This window comes from Oratosquilla oratoria, chromosome 15 (assembly GCF_046742065.1).
Source record: "Oratosquilla oratoria isolate Oo_2021 chromosome 15, ASM4674206v1, whole genome shotgun sequence".
NCBI lineage: Eukaryota > Metazoa > Arthropoda > Malacostraca > Stomatopoda > Squillidae > Oratosquilla > Oratosquilla oratoria.
In genome coordinates, this window is record NC_134791.1 from 62893857 (window position 1) to 62920769 (window position 26913).

At 40.8% G+C, this 26913-nt stretch overlaps 2 protein-coding genes across 2 annotated transcripts in view; both read right to left on the bottom strand.

Moving 5' to 3' along the window:
• Positions 1–2465: 2465 nt before the first annotated feature.
• On the bottom strand, positions 2466–18199 carry LOC143033203 (retinol dehydrogenase 14-like). Its single transcript, XM_076198390.1, has 10 exons — positions 18046–18199; positions 13336–13506; positions 11689–11854; positions 11540–11650; positions 10599–10726; positions 10391–10473; positions 4111–4222; positions 3806–3921; positions 3628–3717; positions 2466–2602 (listed from the first exon to the last, which is right to left on the bottom strand). Exons 2-10 carry the CDS (start codon positions 13496–13498, stop codon positions 2495–2497), a joined length of 1077 nt encoding a protein of 358 aa, XP_076054505.1. The 5' UTR covers positions 13499–13506; positions 18046–18199; the 3' UTR covers positions 2466–2494.
• A 5890-nt stretch (positions 18200–24089) lies between these two features.
• The window catches only part of LOC143033474 (kunitz-type anticoagulant protein Ir-CPI-like), a 7123-nt gene continuing 4299 nt past the window's right edge, over positions 24090–26913 (bottom strand). Inside the window, exon 2 of the mRNA XM_076198956.1 lies at positions 24090–26913. This exon is cut by the window's right edge and continues 269 nt beyond it. Within this exon, the coding sequence (XP_076055071.1) occupies positions 26899–26913 (15 nt within the window). The 3' untranslated portion in view covers positions 24090–26898.

Genomic DNA, 26913 nt, shown 5'->3' on the forward strand with positions numbered 1-26913 from the left:
ATGGTACTTGGCAACGTGCTCCTTGATGTGGTAAAAAAATAATTTCTGATGTTGAAACAAGTTGAACCACAAATCAAGTTTATATGCTTATCAATGTTCATGGATTGGTTGCATGTATTTGCTGGGAATAGGCAAGAGTGAATGATGAAATCAGCATGAAGACTTTTATTATGATGATGGAAGAGGGAACCTTCCTTTATGTAAAAACGTATTGGTGTTCAAGTGAAAATTTTCAGGGTAATATGAAACATAATTATCATGGTTAACTTGTGCTGCCAGAATCATTATTCGTAAATCATTATGTCAATCTTGAAAGATTACTTTCCAAAGTACTATCTAGCTATGCCAACATGTTTGCAGACGACAAAAATCATGAGAAAAATGAAAAGGAGGATAGAAGACCATTGCAAAAACAAAAATATTTAGACACAATTTTTGCAGGGGAGACATACAGACTACAGCAGAAGGTCAAAGTGGTGTTTCACTATATGGATGAAGATGTGATGAAAAGATTCATTGAAACCCTGATCTGTCCAAGACTGGAATATGCATCAGTAACATGGTCCCCACACAAAGTGAAGGATATAAGCAAGATTGGGAGAATACAAAAGGCAGCAACCAAATTGGGCCCCAGCCTGGCAGTTAGCCATATAAGGAAAGACTAAAGGCACTGGGTCTGCCAACTTTGAAAGATTGAAGAGAAAGAGGTGATATGATAACAGTGTTCCGGTCACCAAAGGGTGCACTGACAGACGAGATCTCCTGATTAAAGATGGGAGTGCTTCAAGAGGTCACGGAAGCAAATTAAGACCACATGTCTAATGAATGTAAAGAAATGCAGTTTTCCATATACATACATATACCAAAGGCTTTTTCCCCCTTACATGGGGGGTAGCCAAAAAGAAAAAGGCATAGAAATAACTCCCACCCATTTCATTTCCCATATATTCCACTCCCCTCCACCCTCCTCCCTCCCTCCTATCTTGGCACCTCCTGGATGACGGGTCATCCCTGCATCCTGTCCACTGCCCTGGGTTTTCCATATAGAAGCATAAATACTTGGAATTGCTTAGGAAGTGATATAGCCCAAGGTCAAACAATACACGAGTTCAAATCTAAATATGATAACTGCAAATCAATTATATAGATTACATTGGAATTGTACATGAATTTGAGTCTGGATATGATGAAGAAAAAATTAGAGAATAGGAGATAGGAACCCAACGAGCATTTCTCCTTGTATACTACAATGAGGTAAATGCACAAATTTGAGGTTAGATATGATAAATTGGAGTGTAGGAGACAAGACCCAATGAGTGTTATTTTCTTTCCTGTATATAGTAAACCCGCAATACACCGAACCTCATTAAACCAAATTTTGGGTAAACCAACCCCTTTGTACCAACCAAATTTCACTTGGAAAACCAACCCCACATTTGGTTTAACCAACAAATTTGAAAGCAGACCAAATGTTCCAGTGATACTGTGCATGTGTGTGGGACTGAATACAGATCAATGTGTGGCAACACAGCATCCCTTCCTTGTTTGGGGTGTGCCACCCATTTTAGACATATGTTACCAAATGTTTCACTGTATATACCGACACTCAGTCAGATTATAAGGTGCTATTCTGACCTTCTTGTAATATGGTTTATCAAGGGTTTACTGTACTACAATTAGGTAAATACACACACGCACACACGAAGGTGATATAGCCAAAGCCAAACAATACACAACCTCAAATCTAGATATGATACTTGGAAATAAAGAATATAGATAAGTTGGAACTGAACATGAATTTGAGCTAAGTATATAAATTGGAGAATAGGAAACAGGACCCAATGAGTGTTCTTCCTTTCCTGTACACAGTAAGTCCTCATTATACGGTACATATGCCTTCCTGAAAACCTTACCGCAAATTGAAATTACCATATACCGAACCCATTATAACATGTAATAATAGGATATGGCAGACATACCTTCTCCCTGCTCTTTCCTCTTCAAAATATCTAGCAGATACCATATCTGTGAATTTTTCTTACTGCAAATAGAATCGAGGGTAGTAATTACCAAATACCGTAGCTGTGAATTTACCGGATAAAGAATTACTATGTAAGGAGGACTCACTGTACTACAATTAGGTAAATACACACCCACACACAACTCCTTACCCACCATAGCAGGATGCTGGCTTCCAGTGCAGAGACGATTTTTCAGCCGTGGGTGAAGACTGAACTCAGACTGCTGAGTTAGAAGGGGAGCATGATGTAACTACACTAGCATGTGTGCACGTCTGTGTGTGTGGCACAGGGGCAGTCCCCGCCATTATAAATCGCAAAATGACTGAATGGTTCTGTCAACCCTATTAAGCTGAGTCCCTGGTGTTTTTACTAACACGGAGATCAGCAAATCACAAGTTGCAAAGAAATGCATAATATGCAGAGGTTTGGTGATTCTCTGATCTAAATAACATTGCACTTTTTTTTTCTTTTTTTTACAAATGAAGTTTTTCTTCTGGGGCAAGCTGGACAAGCTCTTCACACTTCTCCCAAACTTTCTTGGCAAGTCCTCGATCACGTGCCATGGCTGATGCTTTGGAGACCTGAAAATTTAGACTATAAACTTACTGAAATACATATAGCAAAGGCTTTTTTCCCCTTTACACAGTCTATATATATTTTTTTCTATCAGCATCTCATATAAAGGAATTATAGATATGCCTTCAACCTGTGTTCTCAAGAGGAAGAAATTTTCCTCATCTAAATCTCTCTACCGGAATATTACTGATAAGGACTTGCAGGTCACTGGCAGATCAAATCAGAACAAACTGATTTCAGAGAGTACATGGCATGGTTTTGCTCAAGACTGGTCGGGAAGATTGTAAAACGCATTATGAGGGCATCAAGCCTCCAATATTGAAGACAGGCTAGATGCAGTAGAAAAAACCAATTGAAAAGACATCTACTTTTAACTGAGAATAGGACGAGGAAAGAAGCATGTAACTTGAATTTAAAAAAGCCTAGGGCTTCAGATATGGATGGATGTGTGTAAAGCCCTGACAAAGTCAGTAAGTGATGATAAAAATGGGTACAGATCACAACCTTGAAAAGTGAAACAAAAGGTCTTCACATTTTCATAGGAAGTGTAACATCAGACAGTCTCACAGTGTAGTCCTGGTAGTGACGACAAACTCAGATGTGGAGGTAATGCTAGTCTCATTCACAGAAAAATCAAGGACTCCCCATACTCCACTGTGTGCAGATTTTTTTTTTTCTAAAGGGAAAACTTAAAAGGTATTGGCTCAACATGTTGGTAGAAGTTGCATACTTTATAATGGAAGCACTCAAATTCCAGACAGTGTAGTCTTTGGAAAATATATAGTAGATAACTGGAGTACTGTATGTACTGTTAAATACTATAGCATAGTTGTAAAAGGTTTGTGTAAGTCATATCAGGAGTATTATTATTGACATCCAAGCTTACACCTTTCATAGTACAGGGTTCTCTGTGTATGTACAACATGCAAAGAGGCTTAGAGAAGATTATGTCCAAGAGGGCCTCCACTACAGTAAGAGGGAGTTTCAAGGCATTTGATTAACTACACTAATGAATTCACACATGATTTACCTTGCATTCCTCAAAGTACTGGCCAGACACGTTGGCCCCTTCCTCGGACACAGCCACGTGGATCGACGTTTGTGCTCCCTGAACTTCTCTCTGAAAGCAAGAAACTCGTTTATCCTGTCTCAAATAGACAATTGAAATAAATTTCATCACAGTTTGCATGCACGTCAGTGACACTAACCTTAGCTATCAGGAAACTGGTGACTTTTTCGACTGCAGCAAGAGAAAGTCCCCATTCAACACGACGTAGTATTTCCGTGTAAACGTAGCCTGGACAGAGAGCGTTGACCGTAACACCTAGTCAGAGTTGGGAATGACAACAAAGGTTCGATGTGATTACAACCTTCCCAAACCCTACACGCGTAAGAGCATGAATTTGACCAACACGAAGCCAGAAATAAAAATGTGTTTCGCCCTACCTGTGACACGATGTACAACAATTTTTTTTTTGTGCACTAACGCAGACTGCTTAGGATGACTGAGTACCTGAGCCTCGTAAGAGGTCGGCCAAGTGGACGGCGAGGAGGATGTTGCAGGTCTTGGACCTCGCGTATGCCGCGATCCTTCCAAAGTCCTTTTGATCGGGAAAGTTGAGTTTCTGTCAACCCAAGGATGTTTAGGAAATGCATGAGTTCCTTGTACACCTCCTAGGATGGCTCATCAAAGACATAAGATATTTCACCACTAAGTCATCTAAGATGTGATAAGTAACTGAAATGTTATATGGTGGAGTACAAGATGAGTGATGTTGAAGAACTTTAAAGGCCCTTTCATACTAGGCAACTAGTGACGGTCACTAGTTACCTATCATTATTTTAAATTGAGCCTTTCACACTACGTCACTGCGGTTGCCCGGTTGCGCAACAGGCTATGGCTGTTGCCCGCTCCGGTAACAAGTGACTGTCACTGGCAGTTGCCGTCACCGACCGTCTCTTTTTCTTGACCAGCAAAGCCAAAGCCAACAGAAGCACCTCCTCCACTGATGCCATTCTTTCGACTAATGAGATGATGAGAAAGGATTCCACAACTCGGTGACAGCCACTGGTTGCTTGCAGTTGCCCGAGACTTTCACACAAGGCAACTAGTGACCGCCACTGGTGACGGTCACTAGTTTCCTAGTGTGAAAGGGGCCTTCAGGAAGCAAGAGAAAGATATTAAGTAGGCCTGAGCAAGGTGGAATCCATAGTCTTTTCCCCTATCAGTGTTTTTCTTATTAAGTTTAGCCTCTCTATGTTCTATCGTTTTTCTATCACAAATTGGAATCCAAAGCCCTCTCCCCTATCAGTGCTTCTTTTCTTATTAATTTCTTATTAAGTTTAGCCTCTCTATGTTCATCGTAATAAGGCATCTCTTTCCTATCACTTCTTTCAAGGTCAATCGGCGGCTGCGCGCTGTGGTGTGAATGTGTGGGATAAATGTAAGGTCAGTTGACGCCCTTGACCTGAGGGACTCGAACCATCCGCGGCCTAAGACAGACAGTCTTGACCTTGCCGCGGGCACCAGCGTGGGTCACGGACACTCACAGTGTTTTTGTGAGGGTGCAAGGTGAAAGGTGCATGGGAGTGAAGCTGAAAGAATGTATGACAATAGGAGGTGGCTAGATGTAGATAGATTCGGTTTAGTGGATAGGATTAAAATGGAGTATGTTGAGCGCCCTTCCAGAAGGAAGGGCGCTCAACATACGGTGAGTAGGAGACATTGTTTCTATTGCTGGGACACATGCCTTCCTTCTTCAGGAGACCAGACAGCACTAGATTTTCTGAGACGTCAGTCTCTCTCTCCATCTATCTTTCTATCTCTCCATCTCTCTCTCTCTCTCTCCATCTACCTCCATCTCTCTCTCTCTCCATCTATCTTTCTATCTCTCCATCTCTCTCTCCATCTACCTCCATCTCTCTCTCTCTCCATCTACCTCCATCTCTCTCTCTCTCTCCATCTATTTCCATCTCTTTCTCTGGAAATACCTATTGTAAGAGTCGAACAGTACGTTTTGTCTTTCTTTTCATTCACTGGGAGGCATTTCCGGCTGTCTTTAATTTACGCTCTTTCAATATGGGAATCCTAAGACACTTTCCCCTTCCTCCCACCGGCATTTGTCCTTGAACTGACGTACTCCCTCACCCGATTTTTCGGAACGGCCCCTTCCATCTTTTTTTTTTTTTTTTTTTAGCGATGCAGGTTGAACACCAACGATTCCTTCCTTTCAGCTGAGGGACGGAGACGCAGTGTGAACAGGGTCTCGCGGTTGGGATATGTGTGTGATTCACCATGGTCCTGGATCACGTGTTGGACTCGTGATCGACGGCTATTATCCTCCCCGAAGAGAGCTCATATATGACCGATCTATGGGTAATGCTGTGACCTTACACAAACACACACACATAACTCCCAGCCCACGAAATTTGGAGTAACGACTCGCAGCGCGGGGATACTGAAATTATTTCAGCCCTGGGCGGGATTCGAACCCGGACCGCCGTAGTGGCGGTCGCGAACACTACCACTTCGCCGTCGAGTCGTGTGTGTGGAAGGGGACATATGTTCCGTCCTTGGCGACTGTGGCTCACTCCTTGAGCGAGTCTAAGTCACCCAAGGCTCACCAATATCGATGCAGTTCTTCGTTGCATTGACGCACGCACACACACACACGATAACGAAATCACGTTTGTGTATAACGTGGTGATCACGACGCGATGCGACGGACCTCTCCTTACACACACACACACACACACACACACACACACACACACACACACACACACACACACACAAATCTGAAAAAAGAACAGCTTTCCTCACAGAGTAATAGACAGTTGGAACAAGTTAGATGAGAAAGTGGTGTGTGCAAAAACAATACATGAATTTAAAAATAGTTTAGATAAAATGAGATATGAAGACGGGACCCCACGAGCATAGCTCCCCTTCCCGTAAAATACAACTAGGTAAATACAACTAGGTAAATACACACTACGGCGGTCCGGGTTCGAATCCCGCCTAGGGCTGAAATAATTTCAGTATCGCTGCGCTGCGGGTTGTTACTCCAACTCTCGTGAGCGGGGAGTTGGGTGTGTGTGTGTGTGCGTGTAAGGTCACAGCATTGCCCATAGATTGGTCATATATGATCTCTGAGCTCTCTTCCGGGAAGGGAATAGCTATCGATCACGGGTCCAACATGTGATCCAAAGCCATGGTGAATCTCACACACACACACACACACACACACACACACACACACACACACACACACACACACACACACACAAATAGAGGAAATTCCAGGATGGAGAAGATGCACGTTATTCTCTAACGTTTCGACAGTCTTCTGCTGAAGAACAAAGCACATCTGCTTCATCCTGGAATTTCCCTACACTACTCTCTCCAACATATTTCATATATATATATATATATATATATATATATATATATATATATATATATATATATATATATATATATATGTATATACATATATATATACACATATATATATGTATATATATATATGTATATATATACATATATATATGTATATATATACATATATATATGTATATATATACATATATATATACATATATATATATATATATATATATCCCTACACTACATTTCCTATACTACTCTCTCCAACATATTATATATATATATATATATATATATATACATATGTATATATATACATATATATATATGTTGAGGAATGGACGACAAAATGAGTGGTAGGGTGGTGAGATAAACACCGAGAACCGTTGAAGTTTTATTAACTGACGTTTCGCTCTTAACAGAGCTTCTTCAGAGTGTACAAACATAATCGGGAAATCAACAGTTATATATCTTACATCATTCCGCGTTCCTTCCTTAACCCACCCCCTCCCTCCCTCTCGTACCCTTCAGCTCCTGTAAGATCATCCAGCCGGACATTTTGGACAGCTTAATAAAACCATCACGATGGTTACAGCAGGGCTGGGATGCTATAAAAGCTGCCTCTACTATTTTTCTTTTTTTCTTGTCTAATCCTTGTTTTAATATTTCCACTCCGTCCTAGTTAGGCAAATGTCCGTATTCCTCCGCATGAATCACCAGTGCGTTTGATGTTCGGTGGGCCCTCAGGTCGCTCTTGTGCTCATATGTCCGCTTGTGTATGCCTCTTCCTGTCTCCCCAAAGTAGTTTAGGTCACAGCCACCACATGGGATTCTGTAAACCATGCTGTTGTTATTATGTTCATTTCTACTCTTACCTCTCACTACTTCACCTATCTTCGTACTGGATGTACTGGCGATCTTCAGCCCTGCTCTGCGGAGCAAATGTCCTAACTCTTCTGTGTGCTTGGAGTTGGAAACTACAATGAAGCCACCTTCCTTAGTCTCCTTTTTCTCATAATATTTCTTTTCCATTATTTTAAGAGCTATTTTCTTCAAACTATGGAGTAACCCTTCTGGATATTTTAGTCCTGAGAACACTTTAAAAATATATTTGATTTCTCTGTCAATATGTTCTTCACTACATACCCGGAACGCTCTGAGAAAAAATCCAATTATTACTCCTCTCTTTATCCTTTCACTATGTGCCGAAAAGTAGTGGATGAGGTCATTTTTGTTGGTAGCTTTTCTGTGAACCGAGAAACCCACCGTGCCGTTATCCTTCCTCCAAATTAATACATCCAAGAAAGGTAACTTTTGATCCACCTCGTGTTCTACTGTGAACTGAATATCCCTGTCTATCATGTTCAGCCTATTAAGTTTGGTGGTGAAATTGGTAAGTTACGATGTAACTGCTTTGTTCACAAATGTTTGCGCAGAGGGGGCACTAACAGCAGCCAAGGAAGCCATCAGTAATATAGATGACCAGGATTTACCAGTGGGAAAAAAAATGATTTCTTAGAATTAGTCTCTCTGTGTATCAGATTCGGACCGTTCATGTTCCAGGATGAGGAATATTGTCAGATACGTGGTCTGGCAATGGGAAGTCCACTCAGTGCAGTCCTAGCATCATTATACATGGAAGTTTTGGAGAGAGATCATTTTATGAAAATTATGGGAAGAGGGACCCATTGGTTTCGATATGTACGAGTAGACGACGTCCTAGTCATTGCCCCGGAGAAAACCAATTTCACCACCAAACTTAATAGGCTGAACATGATAGACAGGGATATTTAGTTCACAGTAGAACACGAGGTGGATCAAAAGTTACCTTTCTTGGATGTATTAATTTGGAGGAAGGATAACGGCACGGTGGGTTTCTCGGTTCACAGAAAAGCTACCAACAAAAATGACCTCATCCACTACTTTTCGGCACATAGTGAAAGGATAAAGAGAGGAGTAATAATTGGATTTTTTCTCAGAGCGTTCCGGGTATGTAGTGAAGAACATATTGACAGAGAAATCAAATATATTTTTAAAGTGTTCTCAGGACTAAAATATCCAGAAGGGTTACTCCATAGTTTGAAGAAAATAGCTCTTAAAAATAATGGAAAAGAGAAATGATGAGAAAAAGGAGACTAAGGAAGGTGGCTTCATTGTAGTTCCCAACTCCAAGCACACAGAAGAGTTAGGACATTTGCTCCGCAGAGCAGGGCTGAAGATCGCCAGTACATCCAGTACGAAGATAGGTGAAGTAGTGAGAGGTAAGAGTAGAAATGAACATAATAACAACAGCATGGTTTACAGAATCCCATGTGGTGGCTGTGACCTAAACTACTTTGGGGAGATAGGAAGAGGCATACACAAGCGGACATATGAGCACAAGAGCGACCTGAGGGCCCACCAAACATCAAACGCACTGGTGATTCATGCGGAGGAATACGGACATTTGCCTAACTAGGACGGAGTGGAAATATTAAAACAAGGATTAGACAAGAAAAAAAGAAAAATAGTAGAGGCAGCTTTTATAGCATCCCAGCCCTGCTGTAACCATCGTGATGGTTTTATTAAGCTGTCCAAAATGTCCGGCTGGATGATCTTACAGGAGCTGAAGGGTACGAGAGGGAGGGAGGGGGTGGGTTAAGGAAGGAACGCGGAATGATGTAAGATATATAACTGTTGATTTCCCGATTATGTTTGTACACTCTGAAGAAGCTCTGTTAAGAGCGAAACGTCAGTTAATAAAACTTCAACGGTTCTCGGTGTTTATCTCACCACCCTACCACTCATATATACATATATATATATATATGTTTATGTATGTATAAATATATGTATATATATGATATATATATGTATATATGTATATGTATATATATATATATGTATATATATGTATATATAGATATATGTATTTATATATATGTATATATATATATATATATATATCTATAGATATATATATATATATATATATATACATATCACCCACAATACACTTTAATTCTGAACCATCAACATCAAGAGAGACTTACACTTGCCACGTGCTATCCCAGTTTCGAGTCCTTGGCCGTACCACGTTTCAGTTTCTGTGTGTTGGCCTCCTCGAGTCTCTCTCGATGTTGAAGGCTTAGAATCAAAGTGTATTGTGGTTGATAAAAATGTATATCCGTTCACTGGAACCCATTCAGTGTTGCACCCACACCCACCCACACACACACACACACACACACACACACACACACACATATATATATATATATATATATATATATATATAATATATATATATGTGTGTGTGTGTGTGTGTGTGTGTGTGTGTGTGTGTGTGTGTGTGTGTGTGTGTGTGTGTGTGTTTTAAACCTAATTGACGTCACCTTAGGTCCCGTAATACCCGTTCAGCACTTACCTGAACATCGAAACTTCGCGCGAAGAGGTGCATCCGTGAAGCTACCAGCATCACCCGACACGGAGCGCTCGCCCTCAGAACCCCTGGAGGAGACGAAGAGAAAGACTTTCATCGGGACAGAGTTCCATCATGGACGAACTGAGATCAGTATTCAAGTGTCAGTGCCAGACAGGAGGGTGGGGGGGCTGTTTGGCCACCTTACCCTTACCTAGGAGGAGGTGAACGAGGAGGAAGTGGCCAAAGTGGTTGGTGGCCATCGTGAGTTCGAGACCGTCTTCGGTGTACTCGAGGTTTGAGTGGCCGAAGATTCCGGCGTTCAAGATGAGGACGTCAAGTCTGCGAATGAGGGAAGGAACTACCGAATACTTTATGCAGGATGCCACTGCAGTATTCGACCCAAAGTGGCTGATCCAAAACGGGTGGTCGCCCCCTAAGGCTCATGATATAGGTGGGCAACCTTTTTAAGTGTGAGTGCCAAAATCGGTCAACCCTTTGATACAAAATTGTCTCGTGTGCTAACGGAGTAAAATATAGGCCTACATACGAGTATAGACCCCTTTCATGCACCTCCCAGCGCAGCAAGCAGTTACTAATGGTCATACAAAAGAAACTGAAGATTTATTAGTTATATTTTTTAAGGTGAGCCCTGGGTTTTGGATGCCGGAAAAAAGTCGTTAGTGTGCCAGGTTTGGCACGCATGCCAAGGGTTGCCCTCCCCTGGCCTTGGGGGCAGATGCACGGTCCCATTCATTCTTCTTGCCTCGTCAGTGCAATTATGTTGAAAATCCTCGTGAGGGAACTACTAAATAAGGAAATGTGTTAAATATTTGTCAAGGAAAGACATCAGTACAGAGTCGTTCTGGACACGCCACTGGACAGAGTCAGGTGTCTGGGCTCCAGTCTAAATGGACCTCTGCCAAAATTTGTATCATGTGGACAGCTGTGTAAAAAGTAATGAAGACAATATCTGGAGAACATATTAAGTTTCTTCACTAAAAGCGCACGCGTTGAATAAACACCAACGCTCTTCTTCCTAAAAAAAAAAAAAAAAAAAAAAAAAAGGACAAACTACGGCTGGATATGTAACTACTCCCTCCCATCCCTGAAAAGAGGAGAAACACAGTTCCTTCTTACCCGTACACCGCTCACCTTTCCTCAGTCTTGATGAAATTGTCCGCGAAGCTCCTGACAGAAGTCAAAGACGAAGTGTCAAGAAGCCGCACCTCGACCAAGTCGTTTCCAGTGTCCGTCTGATGGCTTCTGCAAAGCCAAACGAGAGATGCAATATCTGTACCAACCCTCCCCCACCCTTCCACACACGCACACAAATTATAACATTGGTAGAACCTTGTTCCTTCAGAGATCCTTTACCTGCCACCCTATGAGCTTTCTCTAGGTTTCTGCAAGCCATGACGACGCGGGCGCCTCTTCGAGCAAGGTCACGGGCCGTCTCCTTTCCAATTCCTGGAAGTAGTTTTTCCAAGCATCAGCAATCCTGATCGCGTTACCCCACCTCTCTCTCCCTCTCTCTACCCCTCCCCCCCTCTCTCTCTCACTCTCTCTACCCCTCCCCCCCCCCTCTCTCTCTCTCTTTTCGAGACCTCGAGCCTTATACTTATCCTCGTACCACAATCTCTACACTTCCATTTCGCGGAAACTGATTGGATCGCGTTCCCCCCATCTCTCTCTCTCTCTCTCTCTGTCCCCCTCTCTCTCTTTCTCTTTCTCCCCCCTCTCTCTCTCTATGTCTCCCCGCTCTCTCTCTCTCTATTTTCTCGATACCTTTCGCCTTTTACTTATTCCCGTACCACAATCTCTAAACTTTCATTTCGCGGAAATCGATTAGAGAACGAGACTTGTGCTGGGTTCTTAGTGAAGTAAATTCACGCGAAAAAAAAACTTTCACGAATAAACAAAAATCAATAAAACTTGTAAATAAGGAATCATCTGCTCAGCAACATTTGGGAAGAGGATATACGCCAGATTAAAGTGAACTGAGTGTATGATGTATTTCGTCCGCTATGACCATAGCGTCTGTCCTTAGGGGCATTATGGAACTGGAGAGGTGAAGCCATTGAGGTGGGAATATAAAGGAGCACTGTATTCGAATCTAATTGCATTGTGGGTAATTTCATTTCCTTTGGACCACTCCCACATGCCCCGACAAAGGACACGTCACGCGTCCAGATAGTGTGAAAAAATGGATCCAGAAAAAAAAAAAGTTACTGAGGTTGGAGGAAGAGCAGTGAAGAAGAAAATAATGTAGATGAAAAAAAATAATAATAATGATTGCATGAGGAGCGAACACAGAAAATATTGTTTATAAAAGAAAAAAATAATAACTTGTTATTGTATCAGAATACAAAGATATGTTCAACTGGGAAAAAAAAAACAAGGCCTCTGAAATTTACGATCCACTTGACTAACCAACCCTCCCTTCCATGAAAACCTGCCGTTGCACATTAATCAGTGGTTTCTTGGGACAGTCGCGACAAAGATTCTGGAGTAGTTTTATGGGATTGTACATATTCAACCTCTTTCGTCCTTTTCCAGGGTTACAATATATATATATATATATATATATATATATATATATATATATATATATATATATATATACACACACAAAGGCGGAGCATGCCGACAGGAGACCTTTTGGTCCATATCAAGGTCGGATGCAAAAAAAAAATTATATCAATGATAAATAAATAAACAAATTAATAAATAAATGAATAAATAAAAACCACAATAAAGAAATAATGATAAATATAATAAACGCAAAGGTATAGTTAAATAATAAACAAACAGGTAAATAGTAAATAATAAATTCACATATGACTAATAATAAATGAGACGCCATTGATTTATTAATTTCTCAATTTATTTTCTTTCTTTTACCACACACTCTACTCAAAGCTATACAAAGCAAGCTGCAAACGCCTTACCAGCAGAAGCCCCGGTGATGACGACGACTTTTCCTGTCATGGAGGCTGAGGAGGAGCACCAGCCGCATTGGAACCAGATGATCGCCTTCAATGTCAAGAGGAGGGCGGCAACGGAAGCCAGAGCCATGCCAGCCCAGTAGGCAAGAAGTCCAACAACCATCATGCAAGGTGCTGGAAAAACACGGTCAGGGGGAAAAACCGAATGAAGGAATTTCTTCGTTCGCCTTTTCCCTGGTAATACAATGGGCTGTAAAATACCATTTGTCTTTGGTAAGAGCTTAAATGTACTAGACTTCAAGTTGGAATTCCAGCACTACATGCACACTAAGTGTGCATGTAGTGTCTATTTGTGTTAGTCTTACACAAATGCAGACTGGGTTCTTACATACTCAACCTCTCTCTCTCTCTCTCACACACACACACACACACACACACACACACACACACACACACAAACACATACACACACCTCGTGGCGCTGTGGTTAAAGTTCTCGCCTGCCACTACGGCGGTCTAGGTTCGACTCCCGCCCAGAGCTGTAATAATGTCATTATCGCTACGCTGCGGGGTGTTACTCCAACTTTCGTGTTGGGGGGTGCGTGTAAGGTCACAGTATTACCCATAGATCGGTCATACGAGCTCTGAGTTCTTATCCGGGAGGTTAATGACTGTCGATCACGAGTCCAACACGTGATCCAAGACAATGGTGTATCATGGTGGTGAATCACACATCCGGGAGAGTAATAGCTCTCGATCACGAGTCCAACACGTGATCCAAGACTGTAGTGAATCACACAACATTACCCATAGACCGGAGTAAATGAACTATGAAACTCCATCAGCCTCTCCCAAAGTAATATTATGATCCTTATGGGAAATTTTAATTGTATGGAGGTGCACTGGAGTGGGAAGCACGTGATAATACAAATTCGTTGGATAATAATTTATAGAGTATTGCAATAAACAATACAATGACTTTATGGGGTAAAGAACGTGACATAGGTATGAGAAATTCTCCATCCAGACTAGACCTGCTAAAAACCAAAGAAACTGGTATCATCAATTGTTTAAGTATACATACCCTAAAGGAGACATTCACGCACCACTCTACTTTCATTAATTGGACGGAGATGTAAAGCCGAGAAACGACTTAGATAAGGCAGATACAATTTAGGAAATATTTTATTAATTGTGTGTATACAGTAACTCAAAGTAACAAGAAAAAGTCTTCTTGAAGTCCAGTATAATCAAAATTAATCTGATGTGATGCTCACCAAATAGTATCCCTCACATGTGAAGACTTATATTCTGTGCAATGAAGAAAGTTGTGGTTGTTCTATTCAGGCGCGGATGCTCTTGCACTGAGACGATGCAATGGGACCAGCCGCTCGACCGTTAACGTGTAAGTTGTGTTGTTACTAACATTTTTTCAGTTATTTTAGTTTTTATTCACTACACAGACCACTTCATCCTCTTCACTGGTTTGAATCGTTAGTATTTACTCTGTATGGTATCAAGAGACTGTGTCCTTTTGGACCTGTCCGTGAATGAAGTGATGTTTACTGAGAAGCATGTTTACGTGATTGTAAGATGTACGATAAGCACAAGCTGATAGTACGGGTCGGTGGGTTGACAACGGCGAAAATATTCACGCTATTAATGTTACCACTTGGTAATAGAACCGCCCTTCATGCTCCTCTGACAAGCTAAACCATCCCACTTTATCTCTGTAAGGTGTGTTTTCATAAACACCCACCACACGGGGTCGTGGGAATAACATTTTACCCCCCCCCCCCCCCACCACCACAAAAAAAAACATTATATATATATATATATATATAATATATATATATATATATATATATATATATATATATATATAAATATATATATATATATATATTTGTAAACCCCTACCCCCACCCTCGTCACTAAAGGGGACTGGGGTGGGTCGGGGAAGTGAATGAACATAGTAGCCCAGCGACAATCCAGAATTGGTGAGTCTGCCTTAGAGTGGTTAACGAATGGAATAGACTTAGTAAAAGTTAGTATCCATATAGTGAGCGATAAAACTATTGGTACTGTCTAGTGTAGGCCTTAAGTTCTCTTTCAGTCTTCTTCATTCACATGTTCTTACGTTTACCAAGATCACGGAAGTACAGAGCCAAACTCAAGCATCTTCGCTACTGAAAGTTAGGCCCCCTGGCAGCAGCAATAAATAAATAAATGAATAAATAAATAAATAAATAAATAGATAAACAAAAAAATAAAAAATAAATGGAATAAAATTGCCAGCCATTGCGGAAGACATTTGGATATTAGTGCATAGTCATCTTTGTAGTCACGCTTGCCACCTGTGAACGGTGAATGCAGAGCCCTTACATGCCAAGTGTCGCCTCGGGGCAGAGTTCTCGGTGACGCTCCCCACCCCCTACTTCCCCCATCACCACTTCTCATCTCCACTCTTACTGCCTATTATAGCTATTGGCTTGCGAAATAATTAAACAGATAAAAAAATAATAATAATGCTCCTATTGCAGAAAGGGTAAGGGAAGATATTTCATATATTGTTGATTCTCACGCAAAATTCGAATATAACGGTAAATTATTCAGGGCTCCTCTGACCTTTTTATATTATGGTTATTTTCTCAGCCTTGTGGGTGGCATGTACAGATTAGAATTGCCGTCCCCGGGGCATATGCCCCCCCTGCCCCCACCCCCATATGAGGACCCTTGGTGAATGGGATTCTTTGTCTTTATCAAATGTACATTTATCGGTCGACCAGTAGATAACGTCTCGATGTTGTCTGAAGTAAAGTGTAAAGGTGTCACGCGACCTACGTTTTACAGGCTGTATGTACGCAGTTCACATGTATGAGTAGGTATATATGTATACATATGTGTATATATAAATGGTGAATGAAGTGGAAGTAGGCGAGGATTAATGGGAGAATTTTAATGCTTCATTGTTTCGACCTGCAAGGTCTTGATCACAAAGCTGATAACTCAAATAGAACAGGGACATTATATATGTATATATATATATATATATATATATATATATATATATATATATATATATATATATATATATATATATATATATATATATATATATATATATATATATATATATATATCACAATACCAAACTCCTAGAATTTTCTAACACAAAATTAATACCAAATCGCTTTTACTGATACACGGCTTTGTTCCTTCATAAGAAATTTAATGTGATTTTCTGTCGTGCTGTTGCTGTAGCTTCCACGAGCAAATTACGCTTATCAACCCACAATGAAAACAAGTTCCACACGTAAAGGATTTTACAAATGTCTTAGAATTGTCGTTACTAAGCATAAATTGATAACTACTCATACTTTATCCCACTATTTGTTGCTGGAAAAGTAATGTATTATCAGCAATGAGTAAAGATAAATTTCCTTATTGTCAGTGGCGGATCCAGGATAAAAAATTGTGGGAGGGGGCTAACCTGAATCTTCCTCTGAGTAGTCTGATGTATCAGAAGTCTGAGGTATATTTAACTTAATAATGTTTTTCAGATTTTTCTGTATTCTAGACATATATAATAGAATGTATATTCGTTTTATATTGTTACACGCTTGTGCTAGTCAGTGATAAGGCACTGGCACGCGTATACTCTCGCATAGAGAGAAATTATTGCAGGATCCGTGTGTAGTGTTAGTGCACATGGACTCATGGAAGTAATAAAAAATAAAAGTAGCTTTAAAAACAGAAATACAAACAAAAACATGTATGAACTTCTGAACCTGTTAATAAAAGTATCTAAATTACATTAATAACACACAGCATTGTTCATGGGATCTCACACGAACATCAACCTCCTGTTTTTTTGGGGCAAATACATTGATTACACTGTCTATTTCAATATTGATTTCATTGTGAACGCCGAGTAGCGCCAGGCCGTTGAGGCGATCTTGACCCATAGTATTCCTTAAAGGTAGGTCTTCAGTCGCTTCAGGGTTGAAAATAAAACCATCAACTCACGATATTTTGCGTATTATAAATAATCTTAAAAATAAGTCCAATGGCTATGATTGCCTTAATACAAAGATCCTTAAACTTGCTGCTCCCAAAATTATTCATTTACTCATGCATTTAATCACTTTGTGCTTTCAACAGAGTTGCTTTCCTAATGTCCTAAAAATTGTTGCAGTACACCCGATCCATAAAGATGGGCCTACATCAAACGTATCAAATTTTCGTCCCATTTCGATCCTTCCGGTATTGTCTAAAGTACTTGAAACCGTTATTCTTGAGCAATTGGTAGATTACCTTGAGTACCATGGGATCATTTTCGATAATCAATTTGGATTCCGTGAAAACCACTCAACATATATGCCTGTTGCTCTCTTACATGAATATATTACAACTCGACTATCTAATAAAAAACATGTGCCGCAGTTTTTCTAGACATTAAAAAGGTTTTTGACACAGTTGATCATAGTATTCTATTGATGAAAATGGCTGAGTACGGAATAAGAGACTTTGAACTTCAGATGTTTCAGTCATATTTATCTAATCGTAATCAAGTTGTCTTATCTAACGGTGTTAAATCGAGATTAAATGGGTGTAAGTATGGGGGTACCTCAAGGTAGTATTCCAGGTCCTATTTTGTTTTTTATTTACATTACGATATCTATAAAGCCTGTGGTATTCCTGAGTACTTACTGTTTGCAGATGATACTTCTTGATTGATTGCTTCAACAACACAAAACAATCATATAGGTGACAATACAGGTATGTTAAACGGCCAACGAACGTGGTATATCTCCTTTCTATCCCTTTTCAGCGCAACTGAGACACAACCCTGGCAACCCTACAACACGCGCAGCACGAAACAGATAAATGGAATTAAACAAATGCCAAACACAGCACAATTCCGCCCAAATACCGCACACATGCTGTCAGATTATTTAACCCCCGGACCTGGCAAAACATCAGAAAGTACTAAAATCGATTAAATGACATCCTTACAATGATTCATGGAAGAACAAATTGGGGGGGGGGGGGCTTCAGCTTGCTTATGGTCTCCGAGAGAAATTCTGCTAGACTGTACAATACCCCTTTGTGGTGCCCCGAAACAGGCAAATATCTTTCTCAAAATTGAGGATCTGATGTCCAGTCTACAATTAGGACTTCAGCAATTAATAATAAGTATTAATAAAAATAAGTAAGTGTGGTATGGTATGTATAGTGGTGTTTGTGAATGTAAGTGTATGTCGGGCTGGTTGTGTGCTTGTTTTCGAAGGAGTTGGATGCTGCTTGGTTGTTGTAGGGTCCTTCTTAGATATTGGGCCCCGGGAAAAGGACAGGCTGAACCCCTTTTCATTGGCCCTGTATTTCCTATGCATATATGTCGCCATTTCAACAAACACATTCGGCTGTCAGGTCTTGCTACTTCTACTGTAGTGTTACGACGTTACATCTCGAGCCGTTGCAGCGCGCCAAAGTTCAAGCCATTATGTCAACGTTCCAGAATACAATATTGCATAGCAGTGCATCCGACCGCCTTGGATAATGCTTTTGTACAGTTATGCTTTATACAAATTCCCTTTGATTTAAAATGTATGATAAGTAATAGTGATCGTCAATTGTGTTCTCGAGAATCCGAAAAGACGTCATTACACGCGAATCCTTGAAAACGACATTACTTAGGTTTGTCGTCACTTGCTGGTGACTTTCCAGCCAATCACGTAAACACTTTGGAACGCGAATCGAATTAGAAAAATATATATATGATATCGATAAATCTACAAATATATCACATTAATTGAGTCTAATTAAGAAACAAGAAAAGGAGAATCAGACGTTTTACTTTCATATTTTGGTAGTTCCTCTAAACAAGATTGCGATTTCTAATATTCATGTAGTGAGCAATGGGCAGTGTTGTAGTGGCGTATGTGTATTCTCGAGGATTTTATTGTGCCTCTTTATATTTCGCTAACTAAATTTAGCCGTGTCTCAGAAATGGAGTAACAAGGCTGCTTGCTGTAATTGCAATCCAGATTTCACTGAAGAAAAGGGCAGGAAGAAGGTATGTAAACAAACTACAAATCATTGACGCCATGTCTACATCAGGCGAAGGGAGACTTGGGAGGAGGAACGATCGACAAAACTATCAGTGAATGGCGAAATGAAATTATGATTTTTAAACACGAAAATATGGGATCAAATAGAGAAATGTGTGTGTCTAACTAACTTTGATATATAGTATTGGAGCTTTGCTCATAATATACCGTCTCCGTCTGCACTTATCAATTTTTGAATTAAACTCGTTTATGTTCACCTCTCAATTTGTTCATCTATGATGAAAGTTGTGCTTTTTCTTTTACATCCGTAAAAAATGGATTTTTATGTTATTAATAAATTATACATTTTTATATGAAAATTTCTTCTGTGTACTCTAGAACTCTGGATTGTGTGTATGTACCAAGTTGTATTATACGGGAAGGGGATCTATGCTCGTAGTAACCCGTCTTTGTGTCTCGCAACATCTAGTTTGTTCTTAAATTCTTGTGTGTGTGTGTGTGTGTGTGTGTGTGTGTGTGTGTGTGTGTGTGTGTGTGAGTGAAGGTTTGGGGTCCTTAGTTATTTTCTTTTGTTTTCTTAAATGGGACCATTATTCTTAAAAAAGGCAAAACTGGGACCCCTATTGTTCTTAAGGTCTACCTAACATAACATGACCTAACCTTTTCATTTCTGTTTATTATTATTATTATTATTGTTATTATTTATTTACATGGGACCATTATTCTTCATTATTATTATTATTATTATTATTATTATTATTATTAATTATTATTATTCATTATTATTATTATTATTATTATTATTATTATTATTATTATTATTATAATTATTATTCATTATTATTATTATTATTATTCATTATTATCATTATTATCATTATTATCATTATTATTATTATTATTTATTTATTTATTTGTTCATTTTTTTTTTTACATGGGACCGTTGTTCAAAACGGACCGTTGGGGCTCCTCTTCAAAAACTCCGAAAGCTCTCATCACGTCACTCCCTTCTTTTCCTTCTTGTGTGGGCAATCCCACTTCATCTAAGGGCGCACGTACACGCACGCACGCACACACACACACACACACACACACACACACACACACACACACACACACACACACACACACACACACACACACACACACACACACACACACACACACACACACACACACACACACACACACACACACACATATGTTGGGCAAGGTTTGCTGTGCCTAGAACCTATTTGTCCACTAATTTTTTTCTTCTTGTCTTTACTCATCGGGCTGCCCATCTCAACCTCAGTATTGTATCATAATGCAACTGTTCAAAGTGTACCAGGGAAATCCCTTCCTCCCTCCCTTACTCCTCCACTCCCTTCCTCCCTCCTCTCACTCCCTACCTCCCTCCTCTTCCTCCCTCCTCTCACTCCCTACCTCCCTCCTCTCACTCCCTCCTCTTCCTCCCTCTCCTCACTCCCTACCTCCCTCCTCTCACTCCCTACCTCCCTCCTCTTCCTCCTTTCTCTTCCTCCCTCCTCTTACTCCCTATTTCCATCCTTTTCCTCCTCTCACTCCCTATCTCCCTCCATCTTCCTCCCTCCTCTCACTCCTTCCTTCCCCCCCCCGCCTTCCTCCCTCCTCTCACTTCCTACTTCCCTCCTCTTCCTCCCTCCTCTCACTTCCTACCCCCTCCTCTTCCTCCCTTCTCTCACTCCCTACCTCCCCCCTTCCTCCTCTCACTCCCTACCTCCCTCCTCTCACTCCCTACCTCCCTCCTCTCACTCCCTACCTCCTTCCTCTTCCTCCTTCCCTCCCTCCTCTCACTCCCTACCTCCCTCCTCTTCCTCCTTCCCACCCTCCTCTCACTTCCTACCTCCCTACCCCCCTCCTCTTCCTCCCTACCTCCCTCCTCTCACTCCCTACCTCCCTCCTCTTCCTCCTTCCCTCCCTCCTCTCACTCCCTACCTCCCTCCTCTCACTCCCTACCTCCCTCCTCTTCCTCCTTCCCTCCCTCCTCTCACTCCCTACCTCCCTACCCCCCTCCTCTTCCTCCCTACCTCCCTCCTGTCACTCCCTACCTCCTCCTGTCACTCCCTACCTCCCTCCTGTCACTCCCTACCTCCCTCCTGTCACTCCCTACCTCCCTCCTGTCCCTCCCTACCTCCCCCTCCGCCTTCCTGTTTCCAGCATGCATTGCGACACCTCGCCGTGGGCCGACACAAAAAAGTTGTTGTCGGGGGCGACGCCGCGCCGCCGCGCTGGGGAAACACAGCTTAACCGGACATACATCCCTCTGCCGAGTACGCACCCTGCCAGCTAGGCAGACGGCAACTCGGGGAAGGGGGGGAGGCTAGAGGGGGACAGGCCGAACCGAACCGGGCTGATAATATCTTTATCTTATTTATTTATTTATTTATTGTTTGTTTGTTTGTTTATTTTGTTTTGTTGGTCTATTAATGAATTTATTTGTTTATTTATTTCATTTATGTATTAATGAATTTATTTGTTCATTTATTTTACTTATTTTGTTTATTAATTAATTAATTTATTTTCATTTATTCTATTTATTTATTTTATTTATTTATTTCATTTTATTCTATTTTATTTTTATATTATTATTTTTCATATTCTATGGGTTTCAGGTACAACCGTACAACGTGGAAAATGATGTACGGACCTCAACAACACCGCCTAGTGTACAGAAGCTACGCTGTACGAAATTCGTGTCTGAGAAATTTGCTCACATAGAATATTTTGTGAGGAAATTATATGTTGCAATGAACTTATTTGTGTATATGATAATTCCTTATTTTTGTGGAGAAAAGATGTGGGAATTCAGATTTCCTTGTGGGAATTTTGTGGAAAAAATCTCACTCGTGTGTGGGAACTGGCATAGATCACATTGGTAACACCCATCCACTTCCACCCAATCCACTTCCAATCCACCAGACTCCTTTCCCTCCCTCCCATCTTAGCTCCACGTGGATGGAAAGTCATCCCTGTCTCCCGCCCACTGCCTGGGCCAGAAGCAATGCAGCAAGGCACAGAATACCCACAGCAGGGTAGTTATAAGATATAGAAACTAAAAGTGATCAGCATTTTTCATTTGTGACATTTAGTTTCTAGGTATAAAATAATTTGATGTGATGCTGGTATTTGGGGGTGTTTCTAAGTCCACGTAATGACTTTATGACCATTGTACGGTCAGTATATGGGGAGGAAGATGACGGAGATGAGAAGATGATTTTTTTTTTCCCTCCAGTTACATTTCGTCCAAACTGGCTGTAAAGTGGATTCTATTCGTTGAAGTCTTCGTCGTTGTAGTTTTTTTTTTCGATTTCCTCTGGAACTTGACCTCGCTTCGCCTCGCTTCGCCTGGCCTCGCTTCGCTTGCTTGGCCGCACCTCTCCAACGAACATCGGGAAACCCCCGACCGCCCACCCTTTACGATGAAGAACGACCAGCCGAGGTCAGGTGGAGGTTAGGGGGGGTTGTGGTTAAGGGGGGGGGAGGAGTGCAGAACCTATCGCTGGGCACTGCAGACACTTTCGCTTCTGACTCCCCCCCCCCTTTTTTTTTAAAGGAAAATCTTTCCTTGTCCCACTTTTTATCTTTAGCAAAACATTCCCTTGCTTTTTTTTTTTTTTTTTTTTTTTTTTTTTTTTTCTTCGTTCCTCTTGCCTCCATACGGTCGTGTTCAACTGAAGGAAAGGTTTGTACTCCTAAGTTTATCTGGCGTATCAGTGACATTGCCGCCAATTTTTGTCAGTATAACCAATGCACTTGGTATAATTTTGCTTTCTAATGGTAGACATCGTTTCCCAGGGCTGTAGAAAGGTTTTTAAAATATGTTTGGCTCTAAGCTCTTGTTAGGAAACCATTGATGAGAGCAACTGTTTCGTGACCTCAGGTTATGCGTTTTACCAATGAGGAGGTTCGTGTTTCACATAGCTGCTACCCCATGTCCCATACCCCATGCCTCATACCCTATGCCCCATATCCCCATAATACATGCATTATGCCCCATACTCTATGTCCCATACCCCATAACCCATGTCTCATACCCTATGCCCCATACCCCATAACCCATGTCTCATACCCTATGCCCCATACCCCATAACCCATGTCCCATACCCTATGCCCCATACCCCATAATACATGCCTTATGCCCCATACCCCATAACACATGCCTCATAAACCATGCCTCATGCCCCATATCCCGTAATACATGTCTTATTCCTCGTACTCCATGTCCCATCACCCATACTCCATACCCAATCTCCTATATACCATGCCCCACACCCCATGTCCCATAGCCCCTGCCCAATACCCCATGTCCCATATTGCATGCCCCATACCCCATGTCCCATAACCCATGCCCAATACCATGTCCCATATTTCATGCCCCACACCCCAATGTCCCATAATCCATGCCCTATACCTCATGCCCAATACCCCATGCCCCACACCTCATGTCCTATGCTCCATACCCCATAATCCATGCCCCATACACCATAATCCATGCCCCATACCCCATAACCCATACCACATGTTCCATGCCCCATGCACACTTTTGGCACGGCTGTTGTCGACTTTGGGGGGCAGATAGGGTCGGGGAGACGACAGGTGTCACCAGTTGCACAGTCGGATTTCATAATTCTCCAAAAGGCATTTATGAATGAAACTGATATACAGAATGTCAGCTTTATTGTTGTAATACTTCAGTACATTATCATGTAATCAGATACATTTTCGACACAGAATACTGTACACTGTCTAGGCGACATCGCTTAGCAAGTAAGAAAATATATGATCGTTGTCTTTGAACGTTGAGACTTAGTAATCCATACATATATATATATACACACACACACAAGTCCAAATCACAACATGGAAGTTTACATATTTTTGGTTTCATAAGTATTCATTAACGTCATCAGTGCCTTAGCTTGAGAATTGTAGTGATAATGAAGAACCCATAATTCGGTTCTTCGGGAAGTTAGTGGATATGTACTTTTTCATAAAATATCAATATTTTGATCATTTGCTGTTTATCGTCAAGGTGTTGTGTACCTACCACGAGTCTCATTTCGAGATCCTGCAACTCACATCACTCCCATATCCATACTAAGACCTTCTCTCATTTGGGGGTTACTAAATGTGGGGCAATGACTGAAGCTGATGGTATATTCAGGCCCTACCAAACTCCCCTCCCACTAAAAAAAAATAATATATATATATATATATATATATATATTGTAACTAACAATGAAGTCACCAGATGGTGCATAATGGTGGAAACAGATGGTGATGTCTAAATGACCGTAGTTACAACCCACATGGCAGGTGGTGTAAGTCCATTGGTCCTTCTGTAGTGGGACGAGGAGAGCAACACAGCAGCTTCCACGATTGAGCAACTCTATTCTACTCACCCCGCATGGGTAGAAGGCTAGAAATATGTTCTGAAACTACTCTCTCAGAACCTGACTGGTCTGGGATCCCGCCCCCAGCAAGGTCACCAAATGTTTCAAGAATAATGATAATAGTAATCAGACAATAACAGAAAGGGGCAACAGCACTCCATAAACAAAGTCCCACGATTGGTTCCATGCATACATATTGTCAAGATATTTTTGTATGATTTTGTAGTATTTTTTAATCAATTCTTCACAAGACCCTTGCTTCATCTGCATACATAGAAGTGTAGCTCGCTATACCTTCCATCATGGCATTTGTATATATCAGGAACATCACAGGTGCCAAGACCGATCCCTGTGGGACTCTGCTGATCACTGCTCTCCAACCTGACTTTTCACCCTTCACAACTGTCCTCACGTACCAGTCTTTCAGAAATTCCTTTGTCCATACAAGGAACTTGCCGTTTAACCCGTCATCATGTTCCAGTTTCCAAAAAGTTTAGTACGAGGTACATTGTCAAATACTTTCTCCAGATCTAAGTAAATACACTTTACCCAGCCCTCTCTTGCAACACATCAACCATTCATGAGTAAAATCTTAGTAGATTTGATGAACATCATCTTTCATCTTTAAAATAGAAATTGTTATTCGTAATTTTCACATAATTTACCTGCCATATTGGTCTGTGATACTGGTGTGTAGATCAGTGAATTTTCCTGACCATTTCCTTGAACTGGTACTATGTTAAAACTTTTCCAGTCTGTTGTGCTATCCCTTCCTTCAGCGATCACAAAATCAAATTATAATTTTGTACTATTATTGTCTGCATTCCGTTTGGTATACCATCAGTCCCTGGAACCTTTTTCAGATTATTTTTCCAACATTTTGTGCACTGTCTTTGTTTCCACAGTTTTTTCATATAACCGACATTGTTGTCAACATTTAATTATCTTTCTCCCACTAAGCCATTTTTAGTGAAAACTGGTTGGAAACTTGTTATTATTTCAGCCTGTGTTGGTGTTTCTCCATAATTTTTTTTCCATCTATTGTCTATTTAGGGATTCCTTGTCTATTCTATTCAAAACTCTCTCCCTCTCTGTGAATTCTTGTTTAATCATTTCTAGCCATCCCTTTTATCCAATATATTTTTGTTCCTCTTTGTCCATGACACATCTTTGGTTTTCTTGACTATTCCATACGTTTGGTGAATCATTCTTTAAACCAAGATTCCTTTCCACAAATCCTTGGCCGATATTTGTCCACGCCTGAATCATTTATACTTTCAATTTTCTTTTTTCTCAGTTTCGTTAGCAATTATTAATTCTTCCAAATTTGCTTCTTTAAACTATTTCCTCAAGCCGGGTCAAATCGTCTTCCCAAAATTGTATCTATTTTGTCTATAATATTCGTACCTTGGTAATCTCTCTCCGTCAAGTGGAATTCAGGTGCTATGTGGCCATTCTTCCCTATGAGGTACATGTCAATACAAAATTCAGTATTGTTAAGTTCCTTGGTTAGTCGAAGGTCAAGAGCAGGTCCAGACTCGCTGGAGTGCCTTCTCTTCGTAATCGTGTCACCTCTTTTACCCATTGTGTCATCATATTTTCTATTACAATATTTTACAGAATATTGTCCCAGGATTTTTCATACCACCTTCCTACCATTCTTCATTATTTAACTCCTTACAGTTAAAGTCTTACCAGGATTATACTGTGACTTTGCCCAGCAGTTTTCATCAAATGGAGTGATGTCTCTTGATAACATTTGGCAGTCTTCATTTAGTGCCCACGACCCGGGTGGTACACACGAATACGCTACCAAGAGGTCTTATCACCCTAAGGTTTCAATTTTGAAAATCATTCCTTCGGCCTATCCCTCTCTCTCACTGTGTGTGTGTGTGTGTGTGTGTGTGTGTGTGTGTGTGTGTGTGTGTGTGTGTGTGTGTGTGTGTGTGAAATGTGGCATTCAACTATATACATGACAAGATATAACAAATGGAACGGTACACCATGGAAATAACGACAGGACCCTCATTAGCTCCCTCGGCGTCGTGACGTCAAGTCAACGCGTCTCGTGATATCCATCAACCAAACAGGAA